At 45.1% G+C, this 16,710-nt stretch overlaps 1 protein-coding gene across 4 annotated transcripts in view; it reads left to right on the plus strand.

The window, feature by feature from the left end:
- LOC121572000 (sodium/calcium exchanger 1-like) overlaps positions 1-16,710 on the plus strand; it is a 207,035-nt gene that overhangs the window by 172,556 nt on the left and 17,769 nt on the right. For 3 of the 4 annotated variants that reach the window (XM_045216031.1, XM_045216053.1, XM_045216114.1), the window contains 2 exons: positions 5,285-5,433; positions 6,990-7,089. In XM_045216031.1, the coding sequence (XP_045071966.1) occupies positions 5,285-5,433; positions 6,990-7,089 (249 nt within the window). The remainder of the gene's footprint in view (positions 1-5,284; positions 5,434-6,989; positions 7,090-16,710) is intronic. The other variant, XM_045216084.1, reaches the window with a different exon arrangement.

Consider the following 16,710-nt stretch of genomic DNA (forward strand, 5'->3'; position numbering starts at 1 on the left):
TTTTAAAAATTTTTTTGGGGGGGGGGGTAAGGGGGGGGGGGTAGAAGGATTACTTTATCCTATCCCAGGTATTCCTTAAAGAGGTGGGGTTTCAAATGTCTCCGGAAGGTGGTGAGTGACTCCGCTGTCCTGGCATCGTGAGGGAGCTTGTTCCACCATTGGGGTGCCAGAGCAGCGAACAGTTTTGACTGGGCTGAGCGGGAACTGTGCTTCCGCAGAGGTAGGGAGCCAGCAGGCCAGAGGTGGATGAACGCAATGCCCTCGTTTGGGTGTAGGGACTGATCAGAGCCTGAAGGTACGGAGGTGCCGTTCCCCTCACAGCTCCGTAGGCAAGCACCATGGTCTTGTAGCAGATGCGAGCTTCAACTGGAAGCCAGTGGAGTGTGCGGAGGAGCGGGGTGACGTGAGAGAACTTGGGAAGGTTGAACACCAGACGGGCTGCGGCATTCTGGATGAGTTGTAGGGGTTTAATGGCACAGGCAGGGAGCCCAGCCAACAGCGAGTTGCAGTAATCCAGACGGGAGATGACAAGTGCCTGGATTAGGACCTGTGCCACTTCCTGTGTAAGGCAGGGTCGTAGTCTCCGAATGTTGTAGAGCATGAACCTACAGGATCGGGTCTTCACCTTGATGTTAGCGGAGAATGACAGGGTGTTGTCCAGGGTCACGCCAAGGCTCTTCGCACTCTGGGAGGAGGACACAACGGAGTTGTCAACCGTGATGGCGAGATCATGGAACAGGCAGTCCTTCCCCGGGAGGAAGAGCAGCTCCGTCTTGCCAAGGTTCAGCTTGAGGTGGTGATCCGTCATCCATACTGATATGTCTGCCAGACATGCAGAGATGCGATTCGCCACCTGGTTATCAGAAGGGGGAAAGGAGAAGATTAGTTGTGTGTCGTCTGCGTAGCAATGATAGGAGAGGCCATGTGAGGATATGACAGAGCCAAGTGACTTGGTGTATAGCGAGAATAGGAGAGGGCCTAGAACTGAGCCCTGGGGGACACCAGTGGTGAGAGCACGTGGTGCGGAGACAGCTTCTCGCCACGCCACTTGGTAGGAGCGACTGGTCAGGTAGGACGCAATCCAGAGTGAGCCGCGCCGGAGATGCCCAGCTCGGAGAGGGTGGAGAGGAGGATCTGATGGTTCACAGTATCAAAGGCAGCAGACAGGTCTAGAAGGACAAGCGCAGAGGAGAGAGAGTTAGCTTTAGCAGTGCGGAGAGCCTCCGTGACACAGAGAAGAGCAGTCTCAGTTGAATGACCAGTCTTGAAACCTGACTGGTTTGGATCAAGAAGGTCATTCTGAGAGAGATAGCAAGAGAGTTGGCTAAAGATGGCACGCTCAATAGTTTTGGAGAGAAAAGAAAGAAGGGATACTGGTCTGTAGTTGTTGACATTAGAGGGATCGAAAGTGTTGGTTTTTTTGAGAAGGGGTGCAACTCTCGCTCTCTTGAAGACGGAAGGGACATAGCCAGCGGTCAAGGATGAGTTGATCAGCGAGGTGAGGTAAGGGAGAAGGTCACCGGAGATGGTCTGGAGAAGAGAGGAGGGGATAGGGTCAAGCGGGCAGGTTGTTGGGCGGCCGGCCGTCACAAGTCGCAAGATTTTATCTGGAGAGAGAGGGGAGAAAGAAGTCAAAGCATAGGGTAGGGCAGTGTGAGCAGGACCAGCAGTGTCATTTGACTTAACAAACGAGGATTGGATGTCGTCAACCTTCTTTTCAAAATGGTTGACGAAGTCATCCACAGAGAGGGAGGAGGGGGGGAGGGGGAGGAGGATTCAGCACGGAGGAGAAGGTGGCAAAGAGCTTCCTAGGGTTAGAGGCAGATGCTTGGAATTTAGAGTGGTAGAAAGTGGCCTTAGCAGCAGAAACAGATGAAGAACATTTTAGAGAGGAGGGAGTGAAAAGATGCCAGGTTCGCAGGGAGTCTAGTTTTCCTCCATTTCCGCTCGGCTGCCCGGAGCCCTGTTCTGTGAGCTCGCAATGAGTCATCAAGCCACGGAGCTGGAGGGGAGGACCGAGCCGGCCGGGAGGATAGGGGACATAGAGAGTCAAAGGATGCAGAAAGGGAGGAGAGGAGGGTTGAGGAGACAGAATCAGGAGATTGGAGGGAGAAGGATGAGCAGAGGGAAGAGATGATAGGATGGAAGAGGAGAGAGTAGCGGGAGAGAGAGAGCGAAGGTTGCGACGGCGCATTACCATCTGAGTAGGGGCAGAGTGAGTAGTGTTGGAGGAGAGCGAGAGAGAAAAGGATACAAAGTAGTGGTCGGAGACATGGAGGGGAGTTGCAGTGAGATTAGTAGAAGAACAGCATCTAGTAAAGATGAGGTCAAGCGTATTGCCTGCCTTGTGAGTAGGGGGACGGTGAGAGGGTGAGGTCAAAAGAGGAGAGGAGTGGAAAGAAGGAGGCAGAGAGAAATGAGTCAAAGGTAGACGTAGGGAGGTTGAAGTCCCCCAGAACTGTGAGGGGTGAGCCATCCTCAGGAAAGGAACTTATCAAGGCGCCAAGCTCATTGATGAACTCTCCAAGGGAACCTGGAGGGCGATAAATGACAAGGATGTTAAGCTTAAATGGGCTAGTGACTGTGACAGCATGGAATTCAAATGAGGAGATAGACAGATGGGTCAGGGGAAAAATAGAGAATGTCCACTTGGGAGAGATGAGGATTCCTGTGCCACCACCCCGCTGACCAGATGCTCTCGGGGTATGCGAGAACACATGGTCAGACGAGGAGAGAGCAGTAGGAGTAGCAGTGTTTTCAGTGGTAATCCATGTTTCCGTCAGCGCCAAGAAGTCGAGGGACTGGAGGGTAGCATAGGCTGAGATGAACTCTGCCTTGTTGGCAGCAGAACGGCAGTTCCAGAGGCCAATATATACATTGTTTCCACACTATGAGGTTGGAACAATACTGTGAAATTGTAATAATTAGGATAATGCTCTTTTAGTATAAACAGTTCCTCCCGTTCACCTTTGAAAGCATTCTGGAGGGAAGGTTTGAGGACTGAACACTGCACTGACCACTGCAACTACCTCCCCCTAACAAGCAACGTTTGAAATATGTTCTACCCTCTTGTGACTTTGAGTCAGTGACACTTATCACGGAGTGACATTTTAAATTCAACCTGTTTTCAAGATATGTAACTTTCAAAATACAGAAATCATCACCGAATTATGCATTTTGCATCATACGGGGATGATTTCTGTATTTTGAAAGTTGCATATCTTGAAAACTTGAGTGCTGACAAGCAAAACATTTTGGGATTATGTCAACAATGGACTAATGAAACAAATACCAAAATATAGTTTTTCGGTGGAGTTTTCCTTTAATTCTTGCTTGAGAAATTGCTCTTGCTAAGAAGCTTTTTATTTTATTTTTTACAATTTTGATTTAAAACAATCACAGTAAGTAACTTAATTGTTACCCAGAAATGATTTGATATTGAGAGAAAAAAATGATTGCATTGGGCCTTTAATGATGGGTGTACTGTACACTCACCCAACATGGTATTTTGAACGTTTTTAAGTCTAGTTATATTTGGTTTAGTTTTTATTTATATTTGATAGTTACTTCCAAAGACATTCCTGTGGATTTCAAGAGCCCTATAATATGAGTAATAAAAGAATGCCATTGGGATGACTGCACTATTGGCAATTTGGTGCAGTTGTCCACTGTAGAATCCACTTCTCCTTTATTTAACCTTTATTTAGGCAGGGAGTCCCATTGAGACCAGGGTCTCTTTTCAAGAGAGCTCTGCAGATTTACCATAGCTGAGATGCACTCACCTTGTTCTACACTGACCTCTGATCAGTTTGAGGGTGTATGGGCTGAGGCTGACACTAGTAGGCAGTGTGTTCCACACTGGTTAGAGGTCAGTGGGGAGGACATTTGTTCCACCCTGAGTGAGACCTCTAGTGAGATCCTTCCACTGTGACAGAGATGCATGCACATTTACCAGGACCAAGAAAAAACTATAAATGAAGGCAACTCATTGATGGACTCAATCCTTCTACTAATGATAAGAAATTGTTTCCCTCAAAGCCTTAATGACACCATGTCATAAATAGCTGCCTCCAGCGGCAGCTGGAGAATAGCACAATATGTTATTGTTTTTTCAAGCCAAGCAGCCAGGTCTTCCTCAAATACTGGTCAAAGGTATATGCAGGGAGGACTGCATAGCTGTATTGGTTCTATGTGTTATTTACCTTCGTTAGTTGTGTCACCGTAACCCCACCATGAACATTTGTAAAAACATTTTTTAAATTTTAGTCATTTAGCAGACGCTCTTATCCAGAGCGACTTACAGTTAGTGAGTGCATACATTTTTCATACTGGCCCCCCGTGGGAAACGAACCCACAACCCTGGCGTTGCAAGCGCCATGCTCTACCAACTGAGCTACAGGGGACCCATTGATGTTGTTTAACCTGCCCCATCCCCCCTGCTGTTATCCCTCCCTGCTACCCCATCACCTCAGCAATCATCATAAGCCTCTTCCTCTCCTCTCCCTCCATCCTACCCTACTCCCAACGCCACTCCAACCCAGCGGAATGAGCCCATCTGTCAGGGAGAAACTGCAGGGCCCATTCCCATAGTATTCTCATTTCCCTTGCTGGGAATGTGGAAGCACTCCTCGGCTGCCTCTCTCTGTGATGAATATGATGGCTTGGAGGTGGTGGGCGATGGGGGAGGGAGGGGGGAGTGGAGTGTCGGAGCTAAACAGCTTTTACTGTCACCTGTTCAATTACCTATTATTCTTCTGGAGGTTGGGAGCTGTAATGGTTAGAATCATGTTGTTTTTCTTGAAACTGTCTGTTAAAGAGAATTTTGCTCACCATAACTTACCTGGCGAAATAAGGGTTAAGTAAACACATATGTGTGGAAAAACAAGAAAGCATCTTTTACTCCACATTATAAACTGGGTGGTTCCAGCCCTGAATGCTGATTGGCTGACAGACGTGGTATATAAGACTGTATACCACGGGTATGACAAAACATTTATGTTTACTGCTCTAATTACTTTAGTAACCCGTTTATAATAGCAATAAAGCACCTTGGGGGTTTGTGGTATATTGCCAATATACCACGCTAACGGCTGTATCCAGGCACTCCGCGTTACGTCGTGCTTAAGAATAGCCATTAGACGTGGTATATTGGTCATATACCACACCCCCTCGTGCCTTATTGCTTAAATGTACCACTTTCATGTCTATGGCTTCCACAATATTACTACACAACATGTAAGTTGTCCTGGGTGTCAATCACAATCCACCGTCTTCTGTCTCTCAGCTACAGAGGTGGCTGTGAAGGAGGTGGAAGAGGTGGTGCAGCTAACAGGAGTGGATGATGAGGAGCAACGCATCGCTGATATGGGTCGACCCACGCTTGGGGACCACGTCAAACTTGAAATCATCATCGAGGAATCCTATGAGTTTAAGGTGTGTGCTCGTGTGTTTGCACATATTCCATTCCCTTTCTCTCACGTAATGCACTCATTTCAGAGACTCCTCAGAGACTTCTCAGATAGACATACAGTACATGTATATGTAATAATCATGGAGTGATATAACTATGTGTGCATGTGCGTGCATACTCTCCTCTTTTACTCACACACTCTTCAGACAAACATAGATGTGATTATCATGAATATTTAGGTCTGTGTGTGTGTTTGTGTGTGTGTGTGTGTGTGTGTGTGTGTGTGCAGAAATGTGCATGCTCTTTTCTCCCTCTCTCCCACACACACTCTTCAGACAGGCATCAACTGATGGGTGGATGCTTGTGAGCACTTGACGGATCGTGTCCTGTTCTTACTGGAGTGGCTCTCACTGTGAGGTCGGGTGGGAGGCTGTGGGAGGGAGGCGTCCTATGGATCCTATAGCTGGCTGAAGTACTCTATATCCTGGGGTGGGGGGGGCTGGAGAGTTTAATTGCGTCTAACCTCAGAGTCATAGCAAGTGGCTGCTTCAAAAGAGCTTCAACTTTCAGACGGTAGTCTGCAACTTTGCTGCTTTAAGATTAATGTCAACCAATACCCAGAATCCCTTGCCTGGGGCTAACAGATAGGGAGGAGGAGGTAGGTGATTTGCAGACGGTAGAGGAGCAGGTAGCCTATCTGATTTCCCTCTCTTCCTCCTCTCTGCTCTTCAGGGACTGCACAACTTCAATCCAACACACCAAGCTAGGAATTGGACAGTGGATTAATTTGAGTCCCTCTATTTCTCCAAATATCAATACGTTATCTCAGAGACCTTAGCAGAGCCGGAGAGAGTAGTGTAGTTGTCCATTCCTGCATAAACCTGAGTTTAAACCATCCCACCATTTACTTTCCAAAGCTTCAGTCAATTCAATTACCATTGAAGTTTCCTTCCAAAGAAGGGAATATTGGATTTTCCTTCCGATGGTGATGGAAGAGAGAAGGGGGTGCTATCCAGCTGTCATCCCAGGAGTGAAAGAAGGGATGATGGAAGGGATGGATCGAGGAGGAGGAGGAGTTGTGTACTTCTGTAGGGAGAGAAATCCTGTTTTTCCTGTTTGGGAATCTATACGGGCTGTGATGACGATTGTTTTCCTGAGTGTGCTCTAGGAACGCCTGCTCCTGGTCCTCTGGGAACCAGTCTTTATCAAAGAGAGGGTTGCAGCTAAAGGCCCAGTAACAGACTGAGCCTTCGCCCTCTATCCCCTGGCCTATGATATAATCATATTATGTGGACAGCATCATCACCTAGCTCCCGAGGACTGGCTCTTGGCTACTATAGCAGTTACATTACATGGTCTTGAGGCAGTACTTACAACACCCAAGCTCCCTGCCCAACCTTTACCCTCACTGTTTATTCTAAATACATGATTACTACAGACAAGTACATATGTTTTAAAGACAGAAACAGTCATATAATGTGTCCTATATGAACTTGTAGACTAGATGCCCTTGCTTCCCTATATGCATTTCTCCAATATGTACTCCCTGAACTCCATGTGGTTGGTGTTCCCTGTGCAGAACACTGTGGACAAGCTGATTAAGAAGACTAACCTGGCCCTGCTGGTGGGGACTAACAGCTGGAGAGACCAGTTCATCGAGGCCATCACCGTCAGCGCCGGTGAGTTGAATGATTTGACCACTGTGTGTGTGTGTGTGTGTGTGTGTGTGTGTGTGTGTGTGTGTGTGTGTGTGTGTGTGTGTGTGTGTGCTGTGTGTGTGTGAGTGTATGTGTGTGTGTGTGTGTGTGCGTGTGTGTGCGTGTGCGCAATCCTTTCTCACAACGGACGAGCATGCTGCAGCATCTCCTCAGAAGATTGATTTTCAATGTAAACACCACCTAGTGGAAATCTGGAGCATTGCAGTCCCACTCCAAGGCATCCCAAGCCCTCTGTTGATTAGAGATGCCATATTGTCAGAGCATAGCATTGTTACCTTATAACCTTATGTGTGCTTGTCAGTGTCTATGTGGGATGAGTTTGATTTCTAAAGAGGATATGGCAACTAGCCTATAAGCTCAGCCTAATAGGGTGGCCACTGAGGCACAGGAATTTGGTTGAGGTGTGAATGTGTTTTGTGTGTGTTGAAAGTTACAGCATGTGTCTCACTGTGTGTGTGTTTGTCTGCTAGTTAGCTACTGTGTCGTCCAATTGTTCCCTCTCTGGCTCAATTAATGAAAAGCCCTGTCTCCACTCTCTTATCTGGGATTAGGCTGTGTTGACGTTTTGACAGCGGGAGTGTGTGTGCATGTGTGTGTGTGTGTGTGTGTGTGTGTGTGTGTGTGTGTGTGTGTGTGTGTGTGTGTGTGTGTGTGTGTGTGTGTGTGTGTGTGTGTGTGTGTGTGTGTGTGTGTGTGTGTGTGTGGGTGTGTGTGTGGGTGTGTGTGTATGTGCGCCTCCTGGATAGACTAGGCACTAAACCGTCACATACCCCAGGTATTTAAGCTCCTTTTGTTTCTGCTAAAAGCTGCCTGTGCGTGCTTCTCTCTCTCTCTCTCTCTCTCTCTCTCTCTCTCTCTCTCTCTCTCTCTCTCTCTCTCTCTCTCTCTCTCTCTCTCTCTCTCTCTCTCTCTCTCTCTCCCTCTGGACTTGCTGCTGTGTTTAAAATGCACATGCAGTCATGAAATATTGATCTACCCTTGCCTCTCCCTCCCCTCTCTTTATCTTTCTTTCTTTCTTTCTTTCTTTCGCCCTGCAGCCCCTCTGATTATATTTACTCTGAAGCCAGTAGAGAGGGAGAGTGTGTCAGGCAGCATTTGCAGCGTTAGCCTCCTCACAACTTAGTTAAAGAAAAATAATTGGCTTCACACCGTGACTTGGCCCAGGGTGTTGACGGAGATTGGGTGTGACATTTCTGCCAGTCGGTGGGTTGGTGGCTTCTCCAAATCTGTGAGGCTGCAGTGCCGTGTGGAATCCTACATGAAAAAGTACAATTTACTATAGAATACTACAGTACTTACTATAGAATTCTGAAGTAAACTGTGGTATACTGTAGAATACTGTACTACACACTGTAGTATACATCGATCATGAGAAGTACTTACTATAGGAATTTGGAGTATACTGTAGAATACTACAGTAAATAATAAAATATACTACAGACAGCAATAACACCACAGTAAATACTACAATAATGTCAGCAAAAACACTACAGTCCACAAAAACGCTACAGTAACTACTATAGTATATACTACATTATTTAATTTGCTTTGGTATATAATACATTGTTTAATTGGTCTTTAGTCCGCAAAAACACTACAGTGAATACTATAGTATTTAACCATAATATACGGTGCCTTCGGAAAGTATTCAGACCCCTTGACTTTTTCCACATTTTGTTACGTTACAGCCTTATTCTAAAATGGATTAAATGAATTCAAATCCTCAGCAATCTACACACAATACCCCATAATGACAAAGTGAAAACAGTTTTTTTGAAATTTTTACAAATGTATTGTAAAATAAAAAACAGATACCTTATTTACATAAGTATTCAGGTGCTTTTGCTATTTATACATGAAATTGAGCTCAGGTGCATCCTGTTTCCATTGATCATCCTTGAGATGTTTCTACAACTTGATTGGAGTCCACCTGTAGTAAATTCAATTGATTGGACATTATTTGGAAAGGCACACACCTGTCTATATAAGGTCCCACAGCTGACAGTGCATGTCAGAGCAAAAACAAGCTATGAGGTCGAAGGAATTGTCCGTAGAGCTCCGAGACAGGATTGTGTTGAGGCACAGACCAAAAGGCGCCAAGCGTCACGTCTGGAGGAAACCTGGCACCATCCCTACAGTGAAGCATGGTGGTGGCAGCATCATGCTGCCGGGATGTGTTTCAGCAGCAGGGACTGGGAGACTAGTCAGGATCGGGGGAAAGATGAACGGAGCAAAGTACAGAGAGATCCTTGATGAAAACCTGCCCTAGAGCGCTCAGGACCTCAGACTGGGGCGAAGGTTCACCTTCCAACAGGACAACGACCCTAAGCATACAGCCAAGACAACGCAGGAGTGGCTTCGGGACAAGTCTCTGAATGTCCTTGAGTGGCCCAGCCAGAGCCTGGACTTGAACCCGATAGAACATCTCTGGAGAGACCTGAAAATAGCTGTGCAGCAACGCTCCCCATCCAACCTGAAAGAGCTTGAGAGGATCTGCAGAGAAGAATGGGAGAAACTCCCCAAATACAGGTGTGCCAAGCTTGTAGCGTCATACCCAAGAAGACTCAATGTTGTAATCACTGCTAAAGGTGCTTCAACAAAGTACTGAGTAAAGGGTCTGAATACTAATGTAAATGTGATATTTCAGTTTTTTATTTGTAATACATGTGCAGAAATTTATAAAAACCAATTTTTGCTTCGTCATTATGGGGTATTGTGTGTAGATTGATGAGGCGGAAAAAAACGATTTAATCAATTTTAGAATAAGGCTGTAACGTAACAAAATGTGGAAAAAGTTAAGGGGTCTGAATACTTTCCGAAGGCACTGTATATACTATAGTATTTTTTTATGTGGGATGTATGTGTGTGTGTGTGTGTGTGTCCAGTGTCTACAGTGTTCACTTCTTCCCTCATATCAGACTCAGATAAATGTCCTGACAGTCAGTTAATAACTCCCCTGACAAGGCTGTCATTATTTCCTTTCATGAATCTGTCCACCTTTGGGGACGTTGGATGATGGGTGTGTGTGTGTGCTTCTGTGGCTGTGCAGATGGGTGTGTCATAAGTGTGTGTGTCTCTGTGTCTGTTCTCTCTGTGACCTGTGAGTGACAGCCCCACCACTGAGCTAATACAGTGTTAGATTATTCATTTATTTGGCCATCACCACTAAAGAGAAGAGAGACTGCTGAGTTGTGACAAGAACACAGAGACTGTGACTGCAGAGAACCTCCCCAGGTCTATCTCAATGACACAGCAGCATATGTACTCTTCACAGCCAGTCAGAGACAAATTATTACCCAGAATTACTTTGATTACCATCCTCTATCAATGCTGAGCAGCTGTAATAGAGATGTGACTCATTGATGAAGTCGAGGGTGAGGAGTTGGCGGAGATACACAGATATGCCTTCAGTAGCCAGGGAAAGAGGGAGAAGGGGGAGGGGGAGAAAGGGGCATAAGGGAAACAGATGACAGGAAGCCTCAGGGAATAGAACACAATTTTCTTATGGAGGGAGGGAGGGAGGGAGGGGGGGGTGGGAGGGAGGGAGGGAGAGAGAGAGAGAGAGAGAGAGAGAGAGAGAGAGAGAGAGAGAGAGAGAGAGAGAGAGAGAGAGAGAGAGAGAGATGGGTTACAGCAGGGGTAGGCAACTAGATTCAGCAGCGGGCCAATTTTAATCGGAGCAGATGGTCGGGTGCCGGAACGTAATTATAATAATTTTAAACACTGCAAATTGACCACAACTGAGCCCAAAAAATAGAGTGTATTTGAAAATAACAATCATTTCATACCTTGATTATGTTGACACGATCACATATGTCTCTTTTCTTATTTGTGGGAATACTTCAACCAAACTTGAAATATATACTGTGTATATATATATTTGTTTGGCCCGTGGGCTGCCTGTTGCTGACCCCTAGGTTACAGTATGTGATTGTCTGTGTCTGTGTATGTTGCAGATGTGTGATGGATTATCCTCCAGGATTCATCCCATTAACTGTGACTGCATTGGGAGAGATTGGCTCAGTCTTATCTCTTTACCATAGCTAACTGGTTAACTGGCTCAGTTAGCCTATAGCTTGGTAGCTAATAGCTTAGCATGCAGACTGGTTCTAATGCTGGGGATTCGACAGACTTCAACCAGGGTTGGAGTCTCAGCGTAGAGTTTAATATTAGTGTTCCTCTGCTAGGATGTGAACCCACTGACCCTCTAGTTAGCCCTCTCCTACCCCCCTCTCTCTCTCTCTCTCTCTCTCTATCTCTCTCTCTATCTCTCTCTCTCTAATCTCTTCCCTAACCTCTCCTTCCGCTGGCTAAACTTAATTATTTAACATCCAGGACAGTGAAGTCTTTAATTGGATTTTAAAGTTGAATATTAATTTGTGCTCCAGTCATGTGATCTGTGCCCAGTTTAATGTCGCCTTCGCTGGGTTCGGAGCTGGCTGCCTCTCCCTATGGGGCAATGCGGAAAGATTAACACCTCCTCAATGACCTCTCACTGTCACCTACAACCTGCCATCACCTGCAGACACCCTGGACATTGGCCAGAGACTCACTTTCTCTTCCTCTTTCTTTCTACAGCATCTCTTTCTCTCTCTCTTTTTCCCTATTTGTGGTTTTACTTCTGTCTGTGCATCACAGTATGCGTTGGCATCTAATTTGTAGTGCTGAGCGATTAGTGCTTTTTGAGGTCGGTTCGATCATAAAAAAATATATATAATCACAGTTTTCGGTTTCATTTTATTTTTATTTTTTTACATTAAATGCATTATGAAATAATGACATTACAATGATTTTAGAGCTTTTAATGGAAATTCCAAAGCCAAAATTATTGAACATTCAATTGCCAAAACATTGAAAATATTCCATTGTCTCTGTCAATAGAAAAATTGGAAATTACTATGAAATGTAATATTTGCTTAATGAAAACAACAACTCCCTTCAGCCCAGCGTCCCACATAGTTCTTGAATTGATTTCTCTCTTGAATTATTTTATTTCTCTCTAGAGAAATGGTGCGTTGGGCTCACAAAAAAAAAAAAAACTAAATGGAATTCAAGTAATTTAACTGACGTCGGTCAATTAGTTGTTTAATAGCCCCATAAAATGAAATCTCAGTTAATCGCTCAGCACTAGTAATTTGTGTGAATGTGTATGTGTCCTGTAGCGTATGCTGTGTGTATCAGGTGTGATCATCACAGCAGTGTTCATTATTCAAACCCTACCTCCTCCCAGACTACCTAGACACACACAAACTCCCTACTACAGTATGTGGGGATACAGAGGGCATTGCCTGACCTTATCTGACCTTTGTTGACCCGTTCCACACAGGTGTCAGTCTAATTGGCAAGGGTCAGACCTAGGGCTCAGAGCACAGCTACCTGCTGAGACAGACAGATGGCAGCCTGGGCCAAACATTATCTTGGATGTTGTTGGTCTGGAGTTTAACCCTTAGTCCAAACAGAAAGCTATGATATAGTCAAAGGAATAGAATGGTTTATTATCCTCCTCCTGCGAGGAAATTCAAGATAGAGAGAGATAATCAGACTATTAGCGACAGCCAGGCTCACTCAAGATAATTATTCCAATGGATACAGTCTAACTATATCAGGGAATATGTTAGGCCGATTCAGAAATCCATACGAAATCCATACTATAGCGAAAGTATATGATGTGTATGATAATATGAACCCTTATGTGTGTGAGATTACCTGGGACACACTGTACTGCCAGAATATCTCCTCTTACCCTTCCCAAAATGGTGGAGGGAAGCATTTCAACAGCATTTCAAATGATTTCATGAATGTACTTGTTGACCCTGAAATCATTTAAAAACAAGCACTTAACCACCATTAACCATCCCTTAAAAGTCTTTAAACATATCAGCAGGCGCTAGCTGGCTGTGTGCAGGCAGGAGGTTAAGGTAGCCGTGGCTAATGGACAATTCTCCTCAGACAAGGTGTGTTGTGGTGCCGCAGGAGATAAAGCCAGCTTGTTTACTGGTGCATTAAATGGATGTGTGTGTGACAAGACTGACATTTTTTCTTTATTTTTTTCTGTATGCTACTCTCTCTCTCTCTCTCTCTCTCTCTCTCTCTCTCTCTCTCTCTCTCTCTCTCTCTCTCTCTCTCTCTCTCTTTCTCTCTCTCTCTCTCTCTCTCTCTCTCTCTTTGTGTGTGTGTCCGTAAAACTGGCACACACTGTGCTGACCATATGTATATAATTTTGTATTATATCTGCAGTAGAACACAGAGTACATTTCTCTCTCTCAACCTCTCTCTCATAACTGTGTGTTTAATGATGAGTGACCACAGGCAGGGATGTGAGCCGCAGAGCTCGCTCAGGTTATAAAGTAATGTCCCTCTGTTGGCTTACTTTATTACTCCAGTCACTTCCCTACTGAAGATTCTTTCTAGAATAGCCTCTCACCCTCTCCTTCCTACTGCAATCTCTCTTTTTCCCTCCTACTTCCTCCTCTCTATCTCTCTATGGGAAGGAACGTCTGATTAATATGAGCAGTAAGAAACCAAGAGGGCAGGAGGAAAGAAATGGATGTAGAGAGAGGGAGGAGAGGGGTTGATTGTAGAGAGCATAGATTGAAATGAGTGGTCGATAGACAGATGAGAGAAAATTAAAAGGGAGGAAAGAAGAGAGGTGTCAGGGGGGTGAAGGAGTGGTAGATGGACTAATGAGAGGAAAGAAGAGAGGAGGTGTAAAGGAGTGATGGGCAGATGATGGGCAGATAAGAGGAGTGGGAAGGGAGAAGAGAAAGGAGTGATAGATAAACAGATGAGAGGAGTGGGAAGGAGAGATTATGTATAAAGGACAGATGAGAGGAGAGAGGAGGTGTCAGGGGTAAAGATTAGGAGCAGGTCATGAGGTCAGATATCATTAGAGACACACGCCCCCTCCAGAGTGGCTCTGAGGTCCCCACCTCCTCCAAACTCCTCTGTGTATATGGCGTGTGTGTTTGTGTGTGTGTGCATGTGAAAGAAAGGACGGGTAAACTGAGCTCCATTACAGAGTTAAGGGAGAGAGAGAGAAAAATGTTTTAGAGAGAGAGAGAGAGAGAGAGAGAGAGAGAGAGAGAGAGAGAGAGAGAGAGAGAGAGAGAGAGAGAGATGTATGACCATATTAGAGACACACATTTCCCTCAAATTACACAGACCCACAAAGAATTCGAAAACAAATCCAATTGTAATAAACTCCCATATCTATTGGGTGAAATACCACAGTGTGCCATCACTGCTACAAGATTTGTGACCTGTTGCCAAAAGAAAAATGCAACCAGTGAAGAACAAACACCATTGTAAATACAACCCATATTTATGTTTATTTATTTTCCCATTTGTACTTTAACTATTTGCACATTGTTAAAACACTGTATATAGTCATAATATGACATTTGAACTGTCTCTATTCCTTTGGAACCTTTGTGAGTGTAATGTTTACTGTTAATTTTATATTGTTTATTTCACTTTTCTTTATTATCTATTTCACTTGCTTTGGCAATGTAAACATATGTTTCCCATGCCATAAAGCCCTTTGAATTGAATTGAATTGAGAGAGAGAGAGAGAGAGATAGAGAGAGAGAGAGAGAGAGAGAGAGAGAGAGAGAGAGAGAGAGAGAGAGAGAGAGAGAGAGAGAGAGAGAGAGAGAGAGAGAGAGAGAGAGAGAGAGAGAGAGAGAGAGACAGAGAGAGAGAGAGAGAGAGAGAGACAGATTTACTGCCACCTGCAGTTATGGAATGTTTCCTCACAAGTATAATTCAATGGCTGATATATCCTTGTGACCTGGATGGAATTATGTGATCCTTCCTTAAGTTCCACCCAGTTGACTACTTGAAAATGGTGAAAGTCCTCAATGGCGCTGCCCATGCCGAAACAGGCTTTGGGGCACTAGATGTAGAGAGTGGGTCTCTCTCTCTCTCTCTCTCTCTCTCTCTCTCTCTCTCTCTCTCTCTCTCTCTCTCTCTCTCTCTCGCTCTCTCTCTCTCTCTTCTCTCAGCTCCATGTGTGTAGTGAGTAGGGCAGGCTATTTGAGGCCATAGCTTTGGGTTCTCAGATAAACCCTGACATGAATTATGTAAAGCATCCCTCTCCTCTGCCTTCATATGTCAACTGGATGAGTGGCTTCTTTATCATCCTAACACACATTTTTCAGCAGGCACTTCTCTAGCTGGCTAGGGAGATGGGTTGTATTTATATGGCTACTCTAAGCACTGCCATTACAAGTAACACAGGGCGAGTTCGAGCGGATCACTTTTGTCAAGTCATTGACCATCGTTGGTCACCGCCTTCCCAAGTGTGTTGCATTATGCGGATAAAAATTGTCAGACTTGCGCTGATCAAAGGTCATGAAGTTTTGACTGCAGTCAACTGCAAGTTTCTGAAGTTGCTCTTTATCCAGTGCCTGCATTGTGGGTGTCTCGATTGTCAACCATTCATTAGAGTGTTTTTGTTTGACCCAAGCGAAAGTGACCAAAGACATGACTGAAACAGGAACCAACTTTGCCGTGATTCATGTATACAGTGGATATGTACAAATGAATGTGATATTTGAGGCTTTCTCACCAATTGATAGTACAATGTACACACACATACAGTATGTTTACAGTTTGTGAGTGTGTGATATGAGGGATGGAGACATGTTTATTTCGACAAGAAAAACTTGTATAAACAAGAGCAACACTTTCGGCCCACAATCTCAGTAAGGACCCTCATCTGGCAGCCATGCTCCCTTCAGCAGACTCTTGCTTCTATCTCCTCTCTGCACGCTCAATAACTCCCTAAAATGACCATTTTCCTTCTGTAGTTTCTCTCTGACTGTTCCTCTGCCTTTTAGTTCCCCTGCCCGTCCTCCAAACTCTGGACCAGAACTCTTCTTAACCCCTTGAGAGAGTTGAACACTGATAAACCCTTATCCTCACCTGCCCTGTTCCACTCCACTACCTGAACAGCATATCTCCCTGGCCTATCAGAGAGGAGTGCACGTGGCATGCTCTGTGAGCTGCAGGAGATACACCTCACCAACACCTCTGCGGCTGCCAGCTCGCAACAAAAGACCAACCTCATGGGAATTATTCCTTCCAGATAGAATATTCTGGAGGGTTTTCCCTTCTGTATTGGGTCTCTGTGAGAGTGCCTATGAGCTGTTTTAGGACTGCTCTCTAAGAGGGGCTGTTCCACTGAGAGGGTTGCCCATCACCCTGTTAACACAAGTCTCTCAGCCTGTTAACGCATGGTGCTTCATGGTAGATGTACTGCCATTACTAGCCCAAGGGAGAGGATATGACAGGCAGGCAGGCAGGCAGGCAGGCAGACAGACAGACAGACAGACAGACAGACAGACAGACAGACAGACAGACAGACAGACAGACAGACAGACAGACCATTGACTGTATATGAATGGGCAAAGCCATATAAATCACGTGACACCATTCATTCCTATGTGAAGACTCATTAGAGCATTTGAAGCCAAGGAAGTCGGTTAAGATGGCGTCTCATGGAGACATAACGAGACACACTCTTTTCACGACACTTTGATACAGCTACGACCGGAAGGGATTTTCGTAGCTTCGTTAGGA

Source organism: Coregonus clupeaformis, chromosome 1 (assembly GCF_020615455.1).
Source record: "Coregonus clupeaformis isolate EN_2021a chromosome 1, ASM2061545v1, whole genome shotgun sequence".
Classification (NCBI taxonomy): Eukaryota; Metazoa; Chordata; class Actinopteri; order Salmoniformes; family Salmonidae; genus Coregonus; species Coregonus clupeaformis.